The 27,732-nt window shown below is 42.3% G+C and overlaps 1 protein-coding gene across 13 annotated transcripts in view; it reads left to right on the forward strand.

The window, feature by feature from the left end:
- arid1b (AT-rich interactive domain 1B) overlaps nt 1-27,732 on the forward strand; it is a 590,298-nt gene that overhangs the window by 552,021 nt on the left and 10,545 nt on the right. For all 13 annotated transcript variants that reach the window (XM_072581056.1, XM_072581059.1, XM_072581057.1 and 10 more), the window contains 2 exons: nt 589-685; nt 8,520-9,303. In XM_072581056.1, coding sequence (XP_072437157.1) covers nt 589-685; nt 8,520-9,303 — 881 coding nt within the window. The remainder of the gene's footprint in view (nt 1-588; nt 686-8,519; nt 9,304-27,732) is intronic.

Raw genomic sequence — 27,732 nt, forward strand, 5'->3', positions numbered from 1 at the left:
GGGTTTGTAAGGTTTACCAGCTAAAAACACATTATGGACTAGCACTGTTATGAGAGCATCCATTTTGAGTGTTTTAGATGTAAATTTGTGTAAAACACTAATTTCACCCAGCGATATTTTTAATTTGGTGACAATACCTCATAAACACTCCACCTTTTTTAGGTGGACATTTTTTGTGATGCTTATAATATCCCAGCATACATGGGTCCAGCGATTGCAAGATAAGAATTTTGTACTTTATCTGTCATCCTAAAATATTTAGTGTTAATTGAGAATATTTATGCTGCATCAAGATGCTTGGCTGCAGATGTGAATTGTCTTGATCCATGTAATTATATTACCTACTAACTTTGGTAAGTATAAAAAGTTTTTTTTCAATTTGCCAAGCAAAGGTGACAGTAATTATTTTGAAATTATATGTTTGCCTTCATTTAAGCTGGATCAACTATCTTAACTGAAATTATGGGCAGCAGTTTCTTTTAGTTAAATTAATGAAAGGCAGTCATTAGTTTGCAATCGAGTTAATTTACTTTATCAATTAGGGACAGTACATTTTTAAGATTTTACGTTAAAACACTTCCATTGCAGGCATGATCCTTATGGGCAACAGTACCCAGGCCAAGGTCCCCCCTCAGGACAGACAGCATATGGAGGCCATCAGACAGGAATTTATCCACAGCAGCAGGTGAAGTTGCAAATGTGCATATTAAAAGTGAAGTAATGCAGTTTATCTTTAAAATAAATTTAAATGATTGTGATGTATTATTACATTTCCTTGTTTGGTATATTGCAAATAACTTCAAATTGCATGATGTTTCCTTCGGGACACAGGCTGTCTCTTGGCACTGCACAGCACAGAAGGATGCCATTTGGCCAATCAAGTCCTTACTGGCTTACGTGAGAACGTTACAGTCAGCTACATTTTCTCACTTACCTACATAATCCTGCAAGTTTATTTCCTACCCAGTTTCTTCTTTAAATCGTTGATCGTGTTCATTATCACCACCCCTGGAAACAGCGAATTTCTGATCATTGCCAATGCTACAAGGCAATGTGCTCTAGAGAACATATTTTAATGGTGGTTTATCTGCATTCTTTTTGGCTTTTCTCTAAACTTTTTCAAGAACTGCCTTTAATTTCCGATCCGTCTACTCCGCCATTTTAATTCCATTTGCCAACCAGAAGCACATAATGGACCAACACCATTGTTGGAGCATCAGTTTTACCTACTCATTTTGAGGTCTTAAATATACAAAGAACAATGGAAATTACAGCACAGGAACAGGCCCTTTGGCCCTGCAAGCCTGCACTGATCCAGATCCTCTATCTAAACCTGTTGCCTATTTTCCAAGGATCTGTATCCCTTTGCTCCTGCTCATTCATGTATCTGTCTAGATACATCTTAGGTGACGCTATCGTGCTCGCCTCATCCATCTCCACTGGCAATATGTTCCAGGCACCCACTACCTCTGCGTAAAGAACTTTCTATGCATCTGTCCCTTAAACATTTTTCCTCCCATTTTGAACTTATGACCCAGAGTAATTTAGTCTCCACTCTGGGAGAAAGCTTCTTGCTATCCACCCTGTTTATACCTCACATGATTTTGTAGACCTCAATCAGGTCCCCTTCAACCTCCATCTTTCTAGTGAAAATAATCTTACTCTACTCAACTTCTCTTCATAGCCAGCACCCTCCATATCTGGCAACATCCTGGTAAACCTACTCTTAACCTATCTGTTAAGGCACCAGGTATTTCCTCTCTTGCATCCCTCAATAACCTGGGATAGATCCCATCCAGACCTGGAGACTTGACCACCTTAATGCCTTTTAGAATACTCAATATTTCTTCCTTATGCTGACTTGACCTAAAGTAATCAAACATCAATCCCTAACTTCAGCATCTGCCATGTTCATCTCCTCGGTGAATACTGATGCAAAGTACTCATTTAGAATCTCACCCATGTTCTTGGACTCCACGCATAACTTTCCTCCTTTGTCCTTGAGTCGACCAACCCTTTCTCTAGTTGCCCTCTTGCTCCTTGTATACGAATAAATGGCTTTAGGATTTTTGTTAACACTGTTTGCTAAAGATATTTCATGGCCCCTTTCAGTCCTCTTAATTCATTGTTTCAGATCGGTCCTACATTCCCGATATTATTCAAAAACTTTGTCTGTTTTCAGTCGACTAGACCTTATGTACGCTTCCTATTACTTCTCAGCTAGTCTCTCACTTTCGCCCATCATCCATGGTTCCCTAATCTTGCCATTTCTATCCCTCATTTTCACTGGGAGATGTCTGTCCTGTGCTCTAATCAGCCTCTCTTTAAAAACCTCTCACATATTAAATGTGGATTTACCCCCAAACTGCTGCTCCCAATCCACATTTCTCAGTTCCTACCGAATTTTGCTTTAGTTGGCCTTACCCCAATTTATCACTCTTCCTTTAGGACCGCTCTCGTCTTTATCCATGAGTATTCTAAAACATACGGAATTATGATCACTATTCCCAAAATAATCCCCTACTAAAGCTTCAACCACGTGACCAGGCTCATTCCCCAACACCAGGTCCAGTATGACCCCCTTCCCGATTTGGACTTTTTACATGCTGCTCTATAAAACCCTCCTGGATGCTCCTTACAAATTCTGCTCCATCTAAACTTTGAACACTAATTGAATCCCGGTCACTTTTGGAAAAAAATTAAAATCTACCATCACCACCACCCTGTTGCACCTGCATCTTTCCATAATCTGACTACATATTTGTGTCTTTATCTCCCATTCACCTGCAGTACAGCCCCAACATTGTTACTACACCCTTCCTATTTCTGAGCTCTGCACATATTGCTTCACTGCTCGAGTCCTCCATAGTGCTCTCCTTCAGCACAGCAGTGATATCCTGTTTGACCAGTAATGCAATTCCTCCACCCCTTTTACCTCCCTCTCTATCCCTTCTGAAGCATCTAAATCCTGGGATATTTATTTGCCAATCTTGCCCTTCTCTCGGCCAAGCCTCAGTAATAGCAATAACATCATACTTCCAGGTACTAATCCAAGCCCTGAGTTCATCTGCCTTACCTACTACACTTCTCGCATGAAAACAGATGCACCTTAGACCATCTGTCCCTTTGCATTCATCATCTGCTCCCTGCCTACTCTTCCCCTTAGTCACGCTGATTTCATTATCTAGTCCCTTACCGGCTTCAGTTACTACCTCCTTACTGTCCACTACCCTTCTCATTTGCTTCCCTTCCCCTGCCACTTTAGTTTAAATCCTGCCCAACAGCGTTGGCAAAAGTACCCCCCATGACATTGGTTCCAGTGTAGACCGTCTGATTTGTATTAGTCCCACCTACCCCAGAGCTGGTCGCAGTGTCCCAAAAATCTGAACCCTTCCTTCCTCCACCATCTCTCAAACTATTCTGCCTATTCTTTCACTTCTACTCTGACTAACACGTGGCACTGGTAGCAGTCCTAAGATTACTACTTCTGAGTTCCTACTTTTTAACTTGGCTCCTAACTTCCTAAATTCCGCTTGTAGCACCTCATCCCGCCTATTACCTATATCTTTGGTATCACCATGACAGCTGGTCATTCACCCTCCGCCCTCAATGTCCTGCAGCTGATCTGTTCATTTGGGAGGCAACATACCTTTCAGGAGTCTCGTTTTCAACCACAGAACCGTCTATCTACTCCCCTTACAATTGAATCCACTATGACGTAGCCCTTCCACTCTTTTTCCAGGCCTCTGAACAGCAGAGCTGAAAATGTTTTGCTGGAAAAGCGCAGCAGGTCAGGCAGCATCCAAGGAGTAGGAGAATCGACGTTTCGGAAATGAGCCCTTCTTCATTCCTGAAGGGTTCATGCCCAAAACGTCGATTCTCCTGCTCCTTGGATGCTGCCTGACCTGCTGCGCTTTTCCAGCAACACATTTTCAGCTCTGATCTCCAGCATCTGCAGTCCTCACCTTTCCTCTGAACAGCAGAGCCAGCCAAGGTGCCATGAACTTGGCTACTGCTGCCTTCCTCTGGTGAGCCATCTCACTCAATAGTGTCCAAAGCAGAATACTGCAGGGGACACCTGGACTGCCTTTTCTCTGCCTTTTGATCACTGATTCCCTTTCTCCCTCAGCAATCCTAATCTGTTGTGTGACCAATTCGCTAAACGTCTTATCCACGACCACCTCAGCATCGCGGATGCTCCAAAGTGAGTCCATCTGCAGCTCCAGAGCTGTCATACGGTCTAACAAGAGCTGCAGCTGAACACACTTCCTGTACGTGAAGGAGTCAGGGCCATCAGCCGTGTCCCTAAGCTCCCACATTGAGCAAGATGAGCATAACATGGGATCTCCTGCCATCTTTACTTTTAAGCTTAATTTAGTCCAACTATAACATCAAATAATAGATAAATGAAATAAAAAAATGTTATCAATCATGCTAATTACCAGCACACAAAGAAAAAGAAAATCCTTACCTTATCAAAACACCACAGAGTTTTTCTTTTGGTTAAAGGAGGAGGGCGGGTGGGAGACACTATACGTGCAGTGTCTCCAGTTTAGCTACTGCCCAAATATATCAGTTCACTCACCTTCCCAGAGCGCAGCATGACTGCTCCCACTCAGCTCCTCGTTCTTAGTACTTGTATTGCTGCTGACAAAATGGAGGCCACTGATTCCATGAGGTAAGTATTTAAATGGGAAATTTACCTTCTCTGCAGCCGCTTGATCCTCACTCTCATTGCTGCTGCACAATGAAGCCAGTTTATACAGATCACAACTTCAACCCAGCTAAATGTTTTCATTTGTGACTATGTATTAAAACTCTCTACCATTGAACTCTTCAAGATTTTGCACATCTCGAATAAAACTCTTCTCAACTTTCTCAACTGTTGGATAGAGTGCAGCCCCAGCTTTATAAGATTCAGCATAACCTGCTTGCTATTACCCTCAATTCCTTCTATTTATGAAATTCAGTTTGCTAACCACCCTCAATATGCCTACCACTTTCAAATATCTATGCACATGAATTCCTGGGTCCCCAGTCCTCCTTTAGATAATAAAATCATTCTCCTTATGGTGGAGCAAGTATTTACAGAAAATGCTGACTGTGAAATGCTAGATTTCTTACATTTGTTAAAAAAAACACCCTATAGGATTCCTTTTTTATTCTGTGATGTCACTAATGAATAACAGGTTTAGATCCAATCCATTTAATATCATGAACACCATTATATCCTCTTAGGAACTGCTATAAAAGCATTTAAACCTTAAGAAAAACCCTTCCTGTTGGGCAGTTTTCTATTAGAAATACATGCTCCGTGGAGTCATTCTGGGTGCAAACTTCAGTCACAACATTAGGACAGCATTGCGGTGATTAGATCTAAGCTAAAAGTAGTTACCAAAAACAGCAATTGCAGGAGAACCCCAGTTAGTCTGGCAACACCTGTGGAGAGAAAGTTGAGTCAGCAATGAACTTTCGTCCAAACTCCTCTCTCTTTCTTCAGATCCTAAGTGTGACTATGGGTACCCACAAGGGCTTAAGTCATGCCTGTACATCAATGACATGATTGCTGCTACCCTACTCCATCTGGAATTGGAAAAATGTATCAATTTCATTTCCAGACTCTCTCCTTCACCTGTTCCACCTCTGACTCCTTCCTCCCCTTCCTCAAAATCTCTTTCCATTTCAAGGGATAGGCTGGCTGCCATTATCCACAACAAACCAACCAACTCCCACAATCATTTGAATTATACATCCTCACACCCTGCCTCCTGTAAAGATCCTGTTCATTCTCCCAATTTCTCCACTTTCGTTGTGTGTGTTCTGTAGGGGGATCTAGGAAATGTCCATCTTTTTCTTCCACTGAGTATTCCCTACCACTATGGTTGACAGGGTCTCAATCAAATCCATTCCTTTCTGTCCCCACCCCTTGTCTTCCCTCTCACAATACCAGCAGGGTATTCCTTTCTCACTTTCCACCCCATCAGCATCCACATCCAAACGATCAAAAGTAATCTTTTTTACCATTTCCAGCAGGATGCCATCAGACTCCCATTCCCCTGATTTTGTCAACCTTCCACAGGGATCGTTCCTATCAGGACATGGTGGGCTCATTGCTGCCTCATTGCGCCAGGGACCTGGGTTCGATTCCAGCCTTGGGTGACTGTCTGTGTGGAGTTTGAACATTCTCCCCGTGTCTGTGTGTGGGTTTCCTGCCACAATCCAAAGATGTGCAGGTCAGATGAATTGGCCATTCTAAATTGCCCATAGTGTTAGGTGCATTAGTCAGAGGGAAATGAGTCTGGGTGGGTTACTCTTCGGAGGGCCGGTGTAGACTTGTTGGGCTGAAGGGCCTGTTTCCACTCTGTAGGGAATCTAAATCTAATTAGACACCCTGCTCCACTCTGAACACCTCCCTGTGGCATTTACCCATGCATTTGCAAAATATGGAACACCTTTTACTACTTCTGACTGCACTATTCAAGGCCCCAGATGGAATTTGCAGGTGAAGTAGTTACTTACCTGCACTTTGCACAATGCACTTCACTGCTGTATTTGCTGATCATTAATGTGATCTCCTCTCTGCTGGGAAGACAAAATGCAGACTGAGTAACCTCTTGTGGAGCACCTACATTCTGACGGCAAATATCATTCCAAGCCTCTGGTTGCCTGCCACTTCAACGGCTCACTGTATTTTCTAGCCAAGAATTCTGTCTTGGGACTACTGCGGCGGTCCAATGAGGTTTAGAACAAGCTGGAAGAATAGCTTCTCATCATCTGCTTCAGGACTCTATATATAGAGTTCAATAATTTTAGTGCCGTAGCACTACCTTTACTCACCCCAGGCCTTTTCATCATATAGCTTGCTTTCATCATAGCCAACCCATTTTCACTCACTGGTCGTCCCCATGAGCAGCTTTTCTTTCTCATTGAATCCTTACAGTATGAAAACAAGCCATTTGGCCCATCAAATCCACACTGCCCCTCTGAAAAGCATCCACCCTCCTACCCTATACTGGTAACCCTCCATTTCCCATGGCATCCCTGGACTCGCACTGGGCAATTTAGCATGGCCAATCCATCTAACCTACATATCGTTGGAATTGGGAGGAAACTGGAGCACCCAGAGGAAACCCACACTGCCACTGGGAGAATGTACAAACTCCACATAGACAGTCACTCGGGTCTGTAATTGAACCCGGGTCCCTGGTGCTGAGAGACAGCAGTGCTAACCACTGAGCTGCCGTGCCGCCCTTTCTCCCCAACTTACCATTCCTTTGACTGTCCAACTGCTCTTATCTCTCTCTCAGTCTTATTTTCACCTATTCATCACTCCCTTTCCCACCCCTGGTCATCTGCATAAATTTTTCCTAGCTGTTCTGAAGAAGGGTCAAAATCAATTAGGCAAAAGTGAGGACTGCAGATGCTGGAAACCAGAGTTTTGATTAGAATGGTGCTGGAAAAGTACAGCAGGTCAGGCACCATCCCAGAAGCAGGAAAATCAGGAATGATGAAGGGCTTTTGCCCGAAGCGTCGATTTTCCTGCTCCTCTGATGCTGCCTGACGTGCTGTGTTTTTTCAGCACCACTCTAATCTAAAAACTGAAGAAGGGTCACTTGATCGGAAACTCTGACTCTGCTTTTTCTCCATGGATGCTCGAGATCTGACATTCTCCAACAATTTCAGTTTTTGTTTCAGAGTTCCAGCATCCATGGTTTTATTTCCTAAGTCTTTTTTTATTGTTATCATTTTTCTATGCATAATGGGATATGGTTCTTTTGACAAAAGGAGCTTCCAATAAACTTTCACTCTCATTTAAGTTTTTGGTATTAACTTAAATGATGACGTATTAAAAATCATTGCAGTCATGATCTCCTTAGTTTGTAGTGCTCATCTAGTTTGGCTACAGATATCAAAGTGGGGGATCTTGTGGGCGGCACGGTGGCACAGTGGTTAGCACTGCTGCCTCATAGCGCCAGAGACCCGGGTTCAATTCCCACCTCAGGCGACTGACTGTGTGGAGTTTGCACATTCTCCCTGTGTCTGCGTGGGTTTCCTCTGGGTGCTCCGGTTTCCTCCCACAGTCCAAAGATGTGCAGGTCAGGTGAATTGGCCATGCTAAATTGCCCGTAGTGTTAGGTAAGGGGTATGGGTGGGTTGCGCTTCGGCGGGGCAGTGTGGACTTGTAGGGCCGAAGAGCCTGTTTCCACACTGTAAGTAATCTAATCTAATCTTCAAGAAATTCAATGTTGCTCATGAAATTGGGCAATTTGATGAGTTTTCAAACTCTGAAACATACTTCTGATTATGTTAGAGCGGAGTTTTCTCCGAGCTATAGGGCTCTCATTTCTGTGATACTTCAACATACTTTTCCTGAACATGCACCTTTGTCATTATTTAGCTTCTATTCCTAGCTGATCGTAGATTGTACAAATAAATAAACATGCCTTTAATGAAAGAATTTTTATAAAAATATGTGCCTTTACACGTGTATTTATCATTCTTTCTATTTTGATGCACAGAACTATAAGCGACCCATGGAAGGCATGTATGGTCCTCCACCAAAGCGTCATGAGAGTGACATGTACAACATGCAGTATGGCAACCAACAGCAGGAAATGTACAACCAATATGGAAACACTTACACTGGACCAGACAGGAGGTCCATGCAAAACCAGTATCCATTAACATATAATAGAGAGAGAATGCAGGGTCCAGGTCCAGTGCAGCAACATGGAATGCCACCACAAATGATGGGAGGACCAATGCAAGTATCCTCCACTGAAGGGCCACAGCAGGGCATGTGGCAATCACGGAATGATATGCCTTACCCATATCCAAACAGGCAAGGCCCCGGAGCACCTCCGCAGGCATCGCCATATGCAGGGATGAATCGCACTGATGAAATGGTATTACCTGACCAGAGAATGAACCATGAAGGTCAATGGCCTTCTCATGTGAACCAGCGTCAGCCTTCATACATGTCTTCAGCTTCCATGCCTCCTATCTCACGACCTCCTCAGTCCTCCTACCAGACTACTCCTTCAATGCCAAACCACATTTCCAGAGCACCAAGTCCAGCTCCCTTTCAGCGATCTTTAGAAAACCGAATGTCTCCCAACAAATCTCCCTATATGTCGTCCATGAAGATGCAGAAGGTTGGCCCTCCAGTTCCAGCCTCACAGGTTGTTGTTCCACAACAACAGCAACCTCCATTAAGGCGGGAAATTACATTCCCTCCCGGTTCAGTGGAAGCATCACAGCCACTCTTAAAAGCAAGACGAAAGCTTACCTCAAAAGATACTGGTAGGCAGATTGAAAATTTGTCCATTTGAATTAGTTTGGAATTCGGGGGTAATTATGTTGGTACCAATATATTATCAGTGCTTTTCATAGATTGAATATTAAAACAAATGCACTTTTTATGAGTTTGGATAGTTTGCAAGTGATATAATGTGATGGGATTTATTTTAAGCAGCATTTGTAATTAATATTTTATTGTTAAATGCTGCCGTGCCAGATTTCTTTTTATGCAAAAGGTTGAATTCTGTGAATGCTGAAATATTTTTAAACCCCAGATGAAATTCTTGGAATGCTTAAAAGTAAAATATTTGAGCAAGATTACCCAAAACTGAAAAAAGTAGATTTTCTGCTGGTCAGACAGTTTTTTTTTGTCAATAGATGTGTAATTTGTGCAAAGGAATCCTGCAGAATTCTCATCATAACTCCAAAGCAATTACGTGAGAAATTAAACTTCCCACAGTACAACCTCACAAAAGGCTCATAAAACTTTTGAAACTTTGGATAGCTCTGATGAAGTTAAATAAAAGTTACACAGGAAAAGTTAGATTGTTAAATACATAGTCTTGGTCCTGAGTAGCTATTAGACAGACCCCATACTTAGTTGCTTCAAGATTCCATGCATTGCAATTGGTGACAGCCTCCCAGCTGCAGCAATTACTCACTGTTCCAAAAGTCGCTGCTGAACGTGGGCTTCAGGGCCACGCACTTGCAAAGAAACTTGGAGGAAATGCTACCAAGCAACCCTGTCCCAAACCCATTCAATATTTTCCCTGTTGCATGCTGGACTACATTCAACTCAACCTTCCCCCCACAAACTCGAACAGTTTCCTCATAGCTGTGCTCCCCAACCTACCACCAGACTTGATTTTTCTAGACCATCCAAGCTACCCTAAACACACAACTGCCCCCTTACACCCTGGCTCCCTTCCCAGCTGTCACCCTGCCTCCTCTCCTGCTGGCAGCTACCCAATTGACACCATTCCCGTCTGACATCCTACTTAGCTGTCACCCTACCAGTTTAGCACCCTACTGGCTTGACTGACACCTTTACCCCTGACTGATCTGGCATCCCACACTCTAACATAACAGTTACCTTGTGTACTTACCCTTTGACAGCAGCTGTCAAAAAGGCAGCCTGAACCTTTAAGTTTCAACAACTGACTGCTTTAAAAAGGGAGCATGGTTTGTCTTCCTCTGATAGCTGTATGCTATGAAAGAACTGTCAGAACAGATGTACAGTTCTGCATTTCTGAGGGAGCCCTGAACAGAATCTCCTCAGAAAAGTGGAGCACGCTTCTTTGTGTTAAATTGTCAGTCACCAAAATGTCATAACATGTCTGAACAGGTTGTTTACAAGATATTTATATGATATGTGAAAAGGCCAGTCGGTGCACGGATAAGGATGGATGAACTGACTGGCCTTTTCACATATAGATATTTTCTAACCAACTTGTTCAGACATTTTCAGACACATCTGCAGTGGGTACGATTTGAACCTGGGCCTCCAGGCCCATGGGTAGACTCATTATCACTGCGCCATGTTGTGAGTACTCAGCTGGTCTAGCAGCTTCGCTGGAGAGAGAAGCAGGGTTAATGACTTAGGTTGAATAAGACTGTTCTTTAGACTTTATCAATCCTTGCTTTTCTTTTACTCTAATTTTGATTGCTAACATAATTTCATGCAAATTTTCTTGTTTTTAGAGTCGTGTTGAAATTCTTAGCAATTCATTGTTTAAAATAATATAAATGCGTCATTTTATCATTTTGCCATTTGTTCGCTCCCTTCAACCCAAGAAGTTAAGGCTTTCAAAGAAATGCTTAGTGCTTTCAGACCCATATTGACCTTCACTAATATGAAAAATTTATGCATCAGAGGAGAATACTTCTCAATTGTGGGTTTGCTGCAGTCAATGATTTTATTCTTTCACTATAACTGTCTGAATCGCTCTCCAGTAATGAGAATCATGCATCGACTTGTCATTTCAGTTTGATTTTCTGTCACTTCTCCATCAAGGGTTTGTGACTTGACATGTCATGCTGAAGTTCTCAGCAAATAATTGAAGTTGACTTTTGTTGTTGCCCTTTGGAGGAAATGTAAAAGAAGAGTCCTCATTTGCCTTTGCTGACGCTAAATATTTCAAGATATATTATGAAAAAAAGCAGAAGATTGTCTGACATAGAAAAATAGGCAATAGAAGCAAGAGTAGGTAATTCAGACCATCAAGCCTGCTTAGCCATACATGTTGATCCTTCTAACTCAACGCAACATTCCCAACCCCCACCCTGTGACACCACACCTCTGGGCTTTGAGCATAGCCCCCGCCCTGCATTACTGGGCCTTCACACCAAGTCACCATGCCTCGGGGATTGTACTGCTGGTCTCTATCCTGCAATGGCTGAGACCGGGGTTTCAGGGCTGGAAGCTAGCACCACCCCCCACTCCCCTCCCTTCTTCCGGACACGATATTGATAAAAATGAAAGTGTTCAGAAAAGATTTACAAGGATGTTGCTAGGTATTGAGCTACAGGTAAGACGCTGAACAGGCTGGAGCTATTTTCCTGGAGCATCGGAGGCTGAGGGGTGACCTTATAGAGGTTTATAAAATCATGAGGGGCATAGATAGGATAAATAGACAAAGTGTTTTCCCTGGGGTGGGAGAGTCCAAAATTAGAAGGCATAGGTTTAAGGTGAGAGAGGAAAAATTTAAAAGGGACCTAAGAACATGGGGAAGCATTATTAATTAAGAAGAGCAGTGGAAGATGGAGGATGTCTCTCAGGATTCAAGCACAGTCAGTTTGGCAAGAGCTAAGAAATAAATTGGATACAACTACATTGCTTTGTATAGTCTATAGACAACCACCTAGTAGAAATGATGTAGAGGAACAAATCTACAGGAAATTAGAGTTAAAGGTCAATATTAAAATTAGTTTTAGTTTTAAAAGGTCAACATCAACATTAGTTATAATGGCGGTCTAAGTATGGACTGGGATACTGGTATTGCAAGGGTCAACAATGAGTGGGTGTTCCTAGATTGTGTTCAGGAATGTTTCCTATAGCAAGACGTGTCCATCCCAACAAAAGTAGATGCATTCTTGGACTAGAACCTTAGAAAGAGGTGGATGAAGTGGATCAAGTGTCAGTAGGGGAACAATTAAGAGACAATGATCAGTGTATCATAAGGTACAGAATGGCGGTGAAGGATGACGTGCAACAAACCTGAGTGAGCAAAATCAATTGGCAAGACCTGAATTCAAAGGAACAAGAATAGACCTAGTCAGGATTGACTGAAGCAAGACTTTGGCAAGATAAACAGTGACTGAAGTATAGGTTACCTTCAAAGAATGGTAGACTCAGGTATAGTCAGGATATATTCCCCCTAAGAGAAAAAAATCCAGTGTTCCCAGGGTGAAAAAAAGAGGTAGAAATTAATATTAGAAAGAAAAGTGTACTTATGGCAGCAAAGCACATAAAACAATTGAGAATCAACAGGAAAACTGAAGGTTTAGCGAGCAGGTGAGAAAGCAAATAAGAGAAATTAAGGAAGTGAAATCGCCAAAGTCCCAAAACACCATTGGGCTGCTCTCTTATAGAGACAGCTGGATGCTGAGTTTAACCTGAGGGTTAGGCTCAGGCAAGGGGCGAGCTTGAGAAGGCAGTACCTACATGGTAACTCCAGCCAGTTCTGTATTATAAACCAACCATCCAGCTAATTGAGCTAACAGACAATCCAAAGAAAACAAGATGTGCACAAGAACATGAACATTTGCCGCCATAGCTGTCTACTGATTTCCTCCTCTAGACAGCAAAAAACCCACCAATGTGAATAGGGGAAGAGAAATGTTGAGAAAGGCAGAATGGCAGTCAGAATATAGCAGAGCCACCTTGAAGTTAGATTTTAATCAGATTTGTTACCACAAGGCAACACATCAGGTATATGACTGAAACATGTGCATGTAGGTATTACTACACTGATTATTTCAGATTTCCAGTATTGCAGTATTTTTGGCCACATGGTGGCTCAGTGGTTAGCACTGCTGCTCAAAGCACCAGGAACCTGGGTTCGATTCCACCTTTGGGTGACTGTCTGTGCGGAGTTTGCACATTCTCCCTGAGTGTGTGGGTTTCCTCCTACAATCCAGCGTGTGCAGATTAGGTGGATTGGGAATGCCAAATTACCCATACTGTCCTGGGATATGCAGGCTAGGTCGATTAGCCATGGGAAATGCATGGTTACAAGGATAGGTTGGACGGGGAGGGGGGAGGGGGGAAGTGGGGGAGCGGGTGGGTCTAGATGGGATGCTGTTCAGAGGGTTGGTAGCAACTCAATGAGCCAAATGGCCTGCTTCCACACTGTAGGGATTTCAAGGTATGAGGAAGTATTGAGAAGAGCCTGTGACCTCTGTTAACATCACTTAATAATTCTGTAAAACTAAGACCATATCTGAAACAAAGAAAAACAGAAATTGCTAGATAAACTGAGCAGGTCTGGCAGCCTCTGTGGAGCAAGAGACGGTGTCCACATTTCAAGTCTAGTGACCCCTCTTCAGACTGTTCTTCAGGGTGACTGGATTCAATGTTAGCTCTGTTTCTCTCCACTTAATAATTTAGATTTCATTGTAAGGTATTTTTCTATCAATATTCATTTTCTTTTTCTTATTTACGTATTTAGCATCTACTGTGCACACTTACTGTCAGGTTTTCTCAAATGTTTATATTCACGTTAATAGTACTCGCACTCTTACCTCTTGGGTCTGAGCAGGTTATGTGCTCCCGTCCCACTCCAGAAATTTGAACACAATCCAAGTTGACAGTCCAATTCCGTTTAGAGAGAGTGCTCTAATGTCATTCATATGGCCTCCACAGAGATATAGAATACAACAGTGCAGATATAGAGTTGAAACTATACAACACCAGTGAAGCCACAATTAGAGTATTGTATGCATTCTGGTCACCATCTTACAGGAAGGAAATAATTGATCTGGAGAGAGTGCAGAGAAGATTTATTAGACTGTTGCCAGGGCTGGAGAACTGTAACAACAAGGAGAGACTGGAGAGGTTAGAGTTGTTTCCCTTAATAGAGTGTTCAAAAGCCAGTAGTCATAGATTCAAGCTAAGTGGCAGAAGGATTCGAGGTGATGTGAGGAAAACCCTTTCATGCAGAGGGTGGTAAGTTTCTGTCCAAGTTCGCTGTCCAAGTTGGTGGTAGAGGCATAGGCCCTAACCTCTCTTAAAAAGTACCTGATCTGCTCCTTAAGTGTTGTAAACTGCAGGACTATGGGTTGTCAGCAGGAAGATGGGATTAGAAAGGGTAACTAGGTGTTTTCGTGTGGGCCAAATGGACAACTTCTGTGCTTATTATTTCTATGGTTCTTGTTGAATGAAGTGTCCATCTGCCTACTTGGGAAGTCATAAAAGATCAGCTGGCACTATTTGAAAAGAAATCCCAGCATCACAAGTAAATGGTCTTATCTTGCATCTTATTGTTGTAGATGGTATCTTGCAATACACAAATTGTTGTCAGCGTTTCCCAACATTGCAACATTGATAACACTTTAAAAGTCCTGTATTGACTGTGAAGCACTTAGAGAAGGACTGAGATCAAAGTCGATGCCATTTAATGAAAATTCCATCTTTTATGAGAAACCTCCCTCTTAAATTTGTTGCATTGGAATTCTACTGTCCAACAAATAAAGGTGCTGCAATGTTATTACTGGCCAAAGGATTGCATTACATCTTGACTACTTTATATGAGCAGTACTATTATAATCGGGGAAGTAGGAATTTATAATGACAATGCAAAAAAAGGGCTGCATGCATAGCTTTAAAACGGTTATTACAAATTACTGATTTATATTATTATGTAAGAGCTTACCCCCCCACAATGCAAATATTAATGCTTTCTTTTGATTTTGTACCAAGCTGTGTTTATTTATAAATTTGCACAGTGCTTCAGCACCTTTCACACACATTACTACAGGTTCTGCATTAAAATTCAATTATAGCTGCTTTGTGAAATTCTGCACATTAAATCATTCCATGTCTGATAAAACTGAGTCACTGAAATCATATTATGCATAAAGTTATAAGGAAAATAAGGAATCTGTTCAGCAAACATCTGTATTTCTCATCTTCCCTCCAGCCCTGACCCACCCAGAAACATAGGTACAGCATACAATACTGTTGACAGAAACCTGAGACAGGGATGAGAAAAAGAAGGTTAATGCATCAGAGGACCAACTATTGGTTATGCCCATACCTCATTTGGTTTGCCATAGCTATCTGTACACTCTATCGTTGGTTTATTGCAGGCACACATGTCAGCTGTCCTTTTTGTACAATGAGTATTGTCGTTCTTTGCTCTTTAAAGCCCATAAAAGTAAAATTGGCTTCAACATATGAGCTCTACTGCATAACTGCAACATTGTACATACAGTAATATTCAGCGTAGTGAAAATGTTTTCATTAAAATATGTTGTTAGTCTGTTTTATTTCTCAGCAAATGTTGATGTTATTCTACAGGTTGCACAAGGGTGAAAGCAACAGGTAACTTCTTAAAAATGTACTAAATTCCTACTTCCCTGTTTTTGTGGTCATTAGGGTCTGAATTCTATGCTGGAACTATCCAGTGGCATACCTGCTGTTAAAGAGCTGTATCCTATCAGGCTTGTTTCTGGTCATTGGTATGGAGCCATGTAGTGACATGCAATTAATGCCAACTTTGAAAAGCCAAATGTACCACTCGTATGCCGCTGATCTGATGGTGCACAGGTCATAATATTGCTTCAAGGTCTCTGAATTGGCTGCAAGCAGCCAAGCACCATCTTCAGTGGACACAGTTTCCAAATGTTATTTGCCTTCCCTGTCAACTTATGTCAACGTTTTCTCCTTTCAGGATAAAGTATGTGTCTTTAATGGAAACGGTTGTTTAAGCTGCCTATGTGCCTTATTAAAAGCATGCTAGTTGTATGGATAGGTATTTGATTTAGTAACTGAATGGGAAGTTTAGATAATTATGCAGTCTGTATAGTCAGTATACAAAGTGCCATAACAATCTTCCTTTGTAGAGTCCTCCCATAGGATTGCATTGGATATATGGTGCAGAAATAGGCCATTCTGCCCATTCTATCCAGCCCAATGTTGATCTGTCACTCAAGCCTCCATTCATTTTTTTCTCACCTAAATCTATCTATATGCAGTGCTCAATGCCCAATAGTCGAGGCAGTATCTGCCTCGTTGTCTCTCCCGTGATAGATGATACAATATTTTCCTTCCTTGCTGAACTGCTATCATAGAAAAGCCTTTCCTCTTGCTATTTCATTTTGCAATAACACAATATTTCGAGTTTGTTTATTTCTGGTTGATGTGAGACATGTTCTTAAATGTAATCAGTATCCATTTTACCCCCAAATGTCACTCGATCACTAGAAGTTGTGTATCAATGAATATAACTGAAAGGGCAACGTGAAAATTCTTACACGATCTTTTTAACTGCTACAAATTTAATGGAGCCCATCCAAGCATAGGTATTGTCAAAATAATTGTATTTATCAAGACGTTAGGTGATACTGTTCGTCCTAGCTACAAAAACGTTGAGAAATTTGCAGTAATGTTGTTTTGTTAACCCTCAAAATTTTACATTAAAAATTCCCTCAACTTCATCCCAGTGCATGTTGCCACTTTATTGCTTAGCATATTTGCTGTTTGTAGATATTTTATCCCAATTTGAGATGAATTCACTACTTCCCTCCAATTAGAAGGGCTTGGAGGATATCATCTCCAAATCTCATATTCTTTTTCAAATTGATTTTCTCATGTTGTAGATTTTCTTCTGTCTTAGATTATCAGGAAATTTGTCTTAAAGTGATTCGACATAATGGTGCAATATGATATCCTTAATTATATAACATACCCTGTCTTACCTCAGAACTGTCAATAATCCCCTGACTGGGTGTTTTAAAAAATCAAAATGAGAAAGATGACACATAGTTGAAGTATAGAATAAGTTTGAATACCATTGCCCAAACAAATCTGAGCAATAAAAGTCTCAAATTTTTTTATATTAACTGATACTGCCACTCACAGCTTTAAAGACTGTTCACAAAACTATTTCATTAATAGGTCTCATAGGAAATGGAATTTAATGTCAAGTGGTCATGGACCAAATAACCTTGCTTAAACAAAAGCATTAATCGGTCTTGCTTTATTTCTCATCTATCCATTTCTGCAAATAGCAGAGATGTTATACACACGTGCCTTAACTAGGGTTAGCCAAATTGATTTGCCTTAGGTGCTAGAGTCTTGTAAAGACCTAATTTTAACAGACTGTTTGGACCTATAATCTAATTCTAAATTGTCTAACTGAGTGATTTAACCGCTTAGTCTAAGTAAAATTACTCCCATTTGGTCAATATATTCATTTACCCGTATATTTTACAGAGTTGGTTCGAACAACACGCTTGTCAATAGAATTAATACAGAAAACAAAATGATACTAGTAACATCAGTAAAATGACAATCGTTTTGTTCACTTATCTTTGGATCAACTAACAAATATTGGTGATTGCCATGACCAGACTGGTATCTGAGCCTGATTAGCATGCTAACAGTGTAATAGCAGACTTGTACAATCTTTTTTATTGGAACGAGAGTATGCAAGTCAATCCCTTGAACCTGTTATGCCATTCAAAAAGATGGTTTCACTATATCCTAACCCCATTTGCCAACCTTAGTTCCATATCCTGTATATGGTTTGCTAACAAAAAATCCATAGATCTGAGATTCTAAAATAATTGAGCCAAAACCAATTGTTGTTTCTGCAGGTATTTCCAGAAGCAGTTTTGCTATTAAGAAAGATTTCTGCAATGATTTTGCCTGTCCACACTGACTAGTATCTCCATAAGGTCATCCCTCAGTCTCTGATGCTCCAGCGAAAATAGCCCCAGCCTATTCAGCTGAAACCCCTCCCAATTCCAGCAATATCCTTATAAACCTTTTTTCTGCAATTTTTCAAGTTTAATGATATCCACCCTGTAGCAGGGAGGCCAGAATTGAACACGGTATTCCAAAAGAGGTCTAACCAATGTCCTCTACAGCCGCAAGGTGACATCACAATTCCTATACTCAATGCACCGACCTATAAAGGCAGACATGCCAAACGCCACCTTCACTACCCTGTCTATGTGCGACTCCATTTTCAAGGAAGTATGAACCTGCATCCTAAGGCCCCACTCCAGTCCAGTTGAAGGTAGGAGACACGGTGGTGTTGAGAGTTGTTTATCAAACTGGAGGCCTGTGACCAATGTTATACCAAAAGGATCTGTACTGGGTCCACTGCTTTTTGTCATTTATATAAGGTACTTGGATGTGAATATAGGAGGAATAGTTAGTAAGTTTGCAGATGACACCAAAATTGGTGATGGAGTAGACAGAGAAAAAGGTTATCTCAGAGTACAATGGGACCTTGATCAGATGGGCCGATGGGCCCACAAGTAGCTGATGGAGTTTAATTCAAATAAATATGAGTGTTGTATTTTGGTAAAGCAAATCAGAGCAGGACTTAAACATTTGATGGTGAGGAGTGTTGAGCAAAGAGACCTTGGGGTGCAGGTAGACAGACAGGTGAAGAAGGATTTTGGCACACTAAATAAAAACAGAACTGTGAATGCTGGGATTCAGAAGCAAAAACAGAAATTGTTGGAGCAGCTCAGGAGGTCAGGCAGCATCTGTGGAGAGAAATTCGAGTTAATGTTTTGGACCTAGTGACCATTCCTCACTTTTGAGTTCTCAGGAGGGGTCACTGGACCCAAAATGTTAACTCTGATTGCTGTCCACAGATACTGCCTGACCTGCTGAGCTTTTCCAGCAATTGCTGTTTTTGTAGATGTTTGGTACACTTGTCTTTGTGCATTGGTCAGTACATTGTGTATTGGAATTGGAATTTCATGTTTTGGCTGTATAAGGCATTGGTTAGGCGAGTTTGGGAATACTGCATTCAGTTCTGGTCTCCCTGCTATTGGAAGGATGCAGAAAAAGTTTACAAGTGTGTGGCTGAGGTTGGAAGGTTTGAGCTATAGGTAAGAGGCTGACTAGATCAGAGTGGTGCTGGAAAAGCACAGCAGGTCAGGCAGCATCTGAGGAGCAGGAAAATCAATGTTTCGGGCAAAAGCCCTTCATCATGAATAGAGGAAGGAAGACTCCAGGGTGGATAGATAAGTGGGGTGGGGTGGGGGGGGGAGCTGGGGAGAAGGTAGCAAAGAGTACAATAGGTGAGTGGAGGTGTGGATGGAGGTGATAGGTCAGAGAGGAGGGTAGAGCGGATAGGTGGGAAGGAAGATTGGCAGGTAGGACAGGTCATGAGGACAGTGCTGAGCTGGAAATTTGGAACTGGGGTAAGGTGGGGCAAGGGGAAATGAGGAAACTGGTGAAGTCCACATTGATACCCTGGGGTTGAAGTGTTCTGAGGCGGAAGATAAGGCGTTCTTCCTCCAGGTGTCGGGTGGTAAGGGAGCGGTGGTGGAGGAGGCCCAGGACCTGCATGTCCTCAGCAGAGTGGGAGGGGGAGTTGAAATGTTGGGCCACAGGGTGGTATGGTTGCTTGGTGCAGGTATCCCAGAGATGTTCCCTGAAGCGCTCTGCGAGGAGGCGTCCAGTCTCCCCAATGTAGAGGAGACAGCATTGGGAGCAACGGATACAATAAATGATATTGGTGGATGTGCAGGTAAAACTTTGGATGTGGAAGGCTCCTTTGGGGCCTTGGATGATGGTGAGGGATGAGGTGTGGGTGCAGATTTTGCAATTCCAGCGGTGGCAGGGGAGGGTGCCAGGACGGGAAGGTGGGTTGTTGGGGGGCGTGGACCTGTCCAGGTAGTCACAGAGCCAAAGGAGCCTTCCACATCCATCAAAGTTTTACCTGCACATCCACCAATGTCATTTATTGTATCCGTTGCTCCCGATGTGGTCTCCTCTACATTGGGGAGACTAAATGCATCCTCGCAGAGCGCTTTAGGGAACATCTCCAGGACACCTGCACCAATCAATCTCGTGGCCCAACATTTCAACTCCCCCTCCCACTCTGCTGAGGACATGCAGGTCCTGGGCTGCCTCCACCGCCGCTCCTTCATCACGCAATGCCTTGAGGAAGAACACCTCATCTTCCGCGTCGGAACACTTCAACCCCAGGGCATCAATGTGGACTTCACCAGTTTCCTCATTTCCCCTCTCCCACCTGACTCAGTTCCAACCTTCCAGCTCGGCGCTGTCCTCATGACCTGTCCTACCTGCAAATCTCCCTTCCCACCTCTCTGCTCCACCCTCCCCTCTGACCTATCACCACCCCCATTCACTTCATTGTACTCTTTGCTATCATTTCCACCCCCCCCCCCCCCCCCCCCCCCCCCACCGCCATCCCATTTATCTCTCCACCTTGGAGGCTTTCTGCCTCTATTTCTGAAGAAGGGCTTTTGCCCGAAACGTCGATTTTCCTGCTCCTCAGATGCTGCCTGACTAACTGTGCTTTTCCAGCACCACTCTGATCTAAACTCTGGTTTCCAGCATTTGCAGTCTTCACTTCTGCCTAAGAGGCTGAGGCTATTTTCCTGGAGCATTGAAGCCTGAGGGGTGACCTTATGGAGGTTTATAAAATCATCAGGGCATGGATAGAGTAAATAGCCACGATCTTTTTTTTCCCGAGAGGGGAGAGCCCAAAGCTAGAGAGCATAATCTTAAGGTGAGGGGGGAAAGATTTAAAGGGGACTTAAGGAGCTTTTTTTTTAGTGCATTAGGTGGTGCGTGTATGGAATGAACTACCAAAGGAAGTTGTGGAGGCTAATACAGTTACAAGATTTAAATGGCATCTGGAGGGGTATATGAATAGGAAGGGTTTAGAGGGAAATGGGACTAGATTAATTTAGGATATCTGGTCAGAATCGATAAGTTAGACCGAAGAGCCTGTTTCCGTATTGTACCGCTCCGTGACTCTATGACACAAGATTTTTAAACTTTAGACAGAATTAAATTTATCAATCATAATGCAAAATTTGAGCATGCTCATTTATGTTTCTGTTCTGCAAACAATGGATTTGCTCCACAGTTTGATAAAGTGTTTCTGCTTTACACATTTAAGATAACATTGCACAAGAATTGCTGAAGTGATTCTGAAATCTGAAAATGCCAACAGAGCTACTGCAACCAAGATAGGTCTTCCACTAGAATGAAAGTTCACACTCCAAAATCCTCTGTGAATCCCATGTTAAGAAAATAAGGTATTGTTTATGACCCACTGAAAAGAAAATTATCATATTAGGCCTGCCTAATCAGAGTTACAAGCACATATTTAAAAGGGGTAAAAACAATGACTGCAGATGCTGGAAACCAGATTCTGGATTAGTGGTGCTGGAAGAGCACAGCAGTTCAAGCAGCATCCAAGGAGCAGCGAAATCGATGTTTCGGGCAAAAGCCCTTCATCAGGAATAAAGGTTTGTTTATTCCTGATGAAGGGCTTTTGCCCGAAACGCGATTTCGAAGCTCCTTGGATGCTGCCTGAACTGCTGTGCTTTTCCAGCACCACTAATCCAGAACATATTTAAAGGGACCAATAAGCTGCATTTCCTTTCAATTAAAGAGCTTTGTTGACCTGTGTCCTTTTGTTTAAAGAAACTTTGAATCATAGAATTCTATATTTCTGAACATAGAAACAAGATTGTCACAAAGTAGATTGATTGTCCACCTCAGTGTCTTTTTCCCCATGGAATCTCTACATCCCTTTATGTTATCGGTATTTAAAAGTCTGCCAATCTCTATCCTGAATATGCTCAGTGACTAAACTTCTGCAGCTCCTGGGGTAGAGAGTGTTCTTAAGATTCACGATTTTGAGATGCCGGTGTTGGACTGGGGTATACAAAGTTAAAAACCATACAACACCAAGTTATAGCCCAATAGGTTCATTTGGAAGCACTAGCTTTTGGAGCACTGCTTCTTCATCAGATGGTTGTCTAAAGATTCACAACCCCCAAACAAACAAAGCTCCTCGTTGCTGGTTCGAGACACCCCAACTGGGGAAACATCTTACCTTCACCTAAGACCATAAGTAATAGGAACAGGAGTAAGCTGTTCGACCCTTCGAGCCTACTCCATCATTTCAATCCATCCATTTTCTCTGTTTTTCCCCATTACCCTTGATTCTTCTATTGATAAAGATTGTATCTATCTCAGCCTTAAATATGCACAAGGACTCTGCCCCGACAACTCATGGAGTTCCAAAGACACTCAAACCTCTGAGAAACGAAATAACTCCTCGTCTCAGTATTAATTTGGTGCACCTTTATTCAGAGATTATGTTCTCTGGTCCCAGATTCTCCCATGAGGGGAAACATCCTCTCAGTATTTACTCCATCAAGCCCTGAAGAATCCCAGTGTGTTTCAGTGAGATCCCTCTCATTATTCTGAACACCAGTGAGTAGAGTCCCAATCTGTTTAGCCTTTGTTCATAAGATAGTGTTTCCATGCTGGGCATCATCTAGTGAACCTTCTCTGAACTACCTATTAAATTATACCTTTCCTTAAAGGAAGCAAACTGTTCATGGTACTCCAGATGTGGTCTCAGCAGTATCTTGAACAGATGCAATTAAACTTCCATACGCTTGTATTCTAATCTCCTTGAAATACGGGCCAACATTCCATTCGCCTTCATGATTACCTGCTGCATTTATGTGCTAGCTTTCTGTGTTTCATATACAAGTACCTTTGTGTTGTAGCTTTCTGTCTATTCCTTTAAGTAATTTGCAGGTTTCAATGAGATTACCTCTCGTTCTTCAAAACTCTAGAGAAAACAGACCCAATTTTCCCAAACTGTTTCATTGGGCAGTCCTGCTATCCCATGAAGTCTAGCAAACTTTTATAGCACTTCTTCTATGGTCATAATGTTCTTCTTTGAGGTAAGGGGACCAAAACTGCACTATTTCAGATGCTATATAATCAAGGGAATGGGACTCGGATCAGATTAGATTATTACTTACAGTGTAAATTCACCTTACCTGCACGTTTTTGGACTGTGGGAGGAAACTGGAGCACCCGGAGGAAATCCACGCAGACACTGGGAGAATGTGCAAACTCCACACAGTCAGTTGCCTGAGGTGGGAATTGAACCCGGGTTTCTGGCACTGTGAGGCAACAGTGCTAACCACTGTGCCACCGTGCCCCGCCACAGGAACACGGCTTAGGGATGGGCAGGACTGGCAGCTTAATGTTCCAGGATAGAAATGCTACAGCTACAGGAAGAATAAAAAGGGAGGAGGGGGAGTGGCATTTTTGATAAGGGATAGTATTAGAGCTGAGCTGAGAGAGGATATTCCAGGAAATACATTCAGGGAAGTTATTTGGGTGAAACTGAGAAATAAGAAAGGGATGATCACCTTATTGGGATTGTATTATAAACTCCATAATAGTCAGGGGGAAATTGAGAAGCAAACTTGTAAGGAGCTGTCCGCTATATGCAAGAATAATAGGGTGGTTATGGTAGGGATTTTAACTTTGCAAACATAGACTGGGTCTGCCATAGTGTTAAAGGTTTAGATGGAGAGGAATTTGTTAAGTGTGTACAAGACAATTTTCTGATTCAGTATGTGGATGTTCCTATGAGAGAAGGTGCAAAACTTGACCTACTCTTGGGAAATAGGGCAGGATAGGTGTCTGAGGTGTCAGTGGGGGAACATTTTGGGGACAGTGACCATAATTCTATTAGATTTAAAATAGTGATGGAAGAAAATAGACCAGATCTAAAAGTTGAAGTTCTGAATTAGAGAAAGGCCAATTTTGATGGTATTAGGCAAGAACTTTTGAAAGCTGATTGAGGGCAGATGTTCACAGGTAAAGGGATGGCTGGAAAATGGTAAGCCTTCAGGAATGAGAAATAAGAGAATCCAGAGAAAGTATAATCCTGTCAGGGTGAAAGGAAAGGCTGGTAGGTATAGGGAATGCTGGATGACTAAAGAAATTGACGGTTTGGTTAAGAAAAAGAAGGAAGTATATGTAAGTTATAGACAGGATAGATAGAGTGAATCCTTAGAAGAGTATAAAGGCAGTAGGAGTATACTCAAGAGAGAAATCAGGAGGGCAAAAAGGGGACATGAGATAGCTTTGGCAAATAGAATTAAGGAGAATCCAAAGGGTTTTTACAAATACATTAAGGACAAAAGGATAACTGGGGAGAGAATAGGTCCCCTCAAAGATTAGCAAGGCAGCCTTTGTGTAGAACCACAGAAAATGGGGGAGATACTAAACGAATATTTTGCATCAGTATTTACTGTGGAAAAGGATATGGAAGGAAAATAGATGGTGACATCTTGCAAAATGTCCAGATTACAGAGGAGGGAAGTGTTGGATGTCTTAAAACAGGTAAAGGTGGATAAATCCCTAGGACCTGATCAGGTGTACCCGAGAACTCTGTGGGAAGCTAGAGAAGTGATTGCTGGGCCTCTTGCTGAAATATTTGTATCATCGATAGTTACAGGTGAGGTGCCGGAAGACTGGAGGTTGGCAAACCTGGTGCCATTGTTTAAGAAGGGCGAGAAGGACAAGCCAGGGAAACAGTGAGCCTGACCTCGGTGGTGGGCAAGTTTTTGGAGGGAATCCTGAAGGACAGGATGTACATGTATTTGGAAAGGCAAGGTCTTATTAGGGATAGTCAACATGGCTTTGTGCATGGGAAATCATGTCTCACAAACTTGATTGAGTTTTTTGAAGAAGTAACAAAGAGGATCGATGAGGGCAGAGTGATCTATATGGACTTCGGTAAGGCGTTCGACAAGGTTCCCCATGGGAGACTGATTAGCAAGGTTAGATCTCATGGAATGCAGGGAGAACTAGCCATTTGGATACAGAACTGGTTCAAAGGTAGAGGACAGAGAGTAGTAGTGGGTTGTTTTTCAGACTGGAGGCCTTTGACCAGTGGAGTGCCACAAGGATCAGTGCTGGGTCCTCTCCTTTTTGTCATTTACATAAATGATTTGGATGCGAACGTAAGTGGTACAGTTAGTAAGTTTGCAGATGATACCAAAATTGGAGGTGTAGTGGACAGCCAAGAGGGTTACCTCAGATTGCAACAGGGTCTTGACCAGATGGGCCAATGGGCTAAGAAGTGGCAGATGGAATTTAATTCAGATAAACGTGAGGTACTGTATTTTAGGAAAGCAAATCTTAGCAGGTCTTCTACTCTTAATGGTAAGGTCCTAGGGAGTGTTGTTGAACACAGAGACCTTGGAGTGCAGGTTCTCATAGCTCCTTGAAAGTGGAGTCGCTGGTAGATAGGATAGTGAAGAAGGCATTTGGTGTGCTTTCTTTTGTTGGTCAGAGTATCGAGTACTGTAGTTGGGAGGTCATGCTGCAGCTGTACAGCACATTGGTTAGGCCACTGCTGGAATATTGCATGCAATTCTGGTCTCCTTCCTATTGGAAAGATGTTGTGAAACTTGAAAGGGTTCAGAAAAGATTTATAACGATGTTGCCAGAGTTGGAGGATTTGAGCTATAGAGAGAGGCTGAACAGGTTGGGGCTGTTTTCCCTGGAGCATCGGAGGCTGAGGGGTGACCTTACAGAGGTTTACAAAATTATGAAGGGCATGGATAGGGTAAATAGGCAAAGTCTTTTCCCTGGGGTCAAGGAGTCCAGAACTAGAGGGCATAGGTTTAGGGTGAGAGGGGAAAGATATAAAAGAGACCTAAGGAGCAACCTTTTCACGCAGAGGGTAGTACGTGTATGGAATGAGTTGCCAGAGGAAGTGGTGGAGGCTGGTACAATTGCAACATTTAAGAGGCATTTGGATGGGTATATGAATAGGAAGGGTTTGGAGGGATATGGGCCAGGTGCTGGCAGGTGGGACTAGATAGGTTTGGGATATCTGGTTGGCATGGACGGGTTGGACCAAACAGTCTGTTTCCATGCTGTACATCTCTATGACTATATGTAATTGAAGCAAGGCTTCACTATTCCTGTACTCAAATCTTTTTGTGATAAAGGCTGACAAATAGGTAAACCTCCTACCTACTTGCTGCATTTGCATGTAACTTATTGATGAGGGCATTCATGTGCCTACGTACATCTATGCTTTCTAGTCTCTTACCATTTAAGAAGTATACTGCCATCTGTTTCACTTATTAAATGGATAACACCTCAATGATTTGGTAATTGAATCTTTTTGAAAGTGCTATCTAATTAATTCAACTTTTCTGTATTTTCCTCGTAACAATGCAATTTTCTTTTGAGCAATTTTCTTTTTCTTTTCAAGTATTTCTCCAGTTCTTTTTTAAATGAATCTTCTCCCTTCTCTGCTTGATGCTCTAATTTCTCTATCTTTTCCACATAATTGAAGTCTTTCAATTCAGTGTTGAATAAATTTTGTCTGTCACCCTTCTAAAGTATGGTGGCCTGAATTTGACATTCCAACCAAAGGCTTATCTTAATTTTCTTGTCTCTGGGTTGTATGCTTCTATTTGTGAAGCCTCCCTGTTTAAAAAGGGAGTAAGGCAAAAGACAGAAAACTTCAGGCAGATTAGGCTAACCTCGTTCATAGGTAAGATTTTGGAGTCCAAAGTGAAGGATGAGATTTCTGATTACTCGGAAGTGTATGGTAAATGAGGGCAAAGTCAACATGGTTTCATCAAGGGGAGGTCATGCCTGACAAATCTACTAGAATTCTTTGCAGAAGTAACAAGCAAGTTAAACCAAGGAGAGCCAATGGATGTTATCTACCTGGACTTCAAGAAGGCCTTTGATAAGTGCCGAACAGGAGGCTGCTTAATAAGATCAGGGTCCATGGTGTTGGAGGCAAGGTGCTAACATGGATAGAAGATTGGCAGTCTGTCAAAAAGCAGAGAGTAGGGACACCCTTCTCAGGGTGGCAGCCAGTGACAAATGGTACTGGGAGCACAACTTTTCATTTCATACATTAATGATCTAGATGAAGGAACTGAGGGCATTCAGGTTATGTTTGCAGATGATGCAAAGATAGGTAGAGGGGCAGGTAGTATTGAAGAGTTAGGGAGGCTGCAGAAGGATTTGATCAGGTTAGGAGAATGGGCAAAGAAGTGGCAGATGGGATACAACGTGGGAAAGTGTGAGGTCCTGCACTTTGGTAGGAAGAATAGAGGCATGGACTATTTTCTAAATGGGGAGAACATTCAGATGTCTGAAGTACAAAAGATTTGGGAGTTCTAGACCAGGATTCTCTCAAGGTAAACTTGCAGGTTGAGTCAGTAGTTAGGAAGGCAAATGCAATGTTGGCATTTATCTTGAGAGGACTTGAATATAAAAGCAGGGATGTACTTCTGATGCTCCTTAAGGATCTGGCAAGACCAAATTTAGAGTATTGTGCACAATTTTGCACCCTATATCTCAGGAAGGATTTTCTGGCCCTGGACCAAGTTCAGCGGGAGTTCATG

This window comes from Chiloscyllium punctatum, chromosome 11 (assembly GCF_047496795.1).
Source record: "Chiloscyllium punctatum isolate Juve2018m chromosome 11, sChiPun1.3, whole genome shotgun sequence".
Lineage (NCBI taxonomy): Eukaryota > Metazoa > Chordata > Chondrichthyes > Orectolobiformes > Hemiscylliidae > Chiloscyllium > Chiloscyllium punctatum.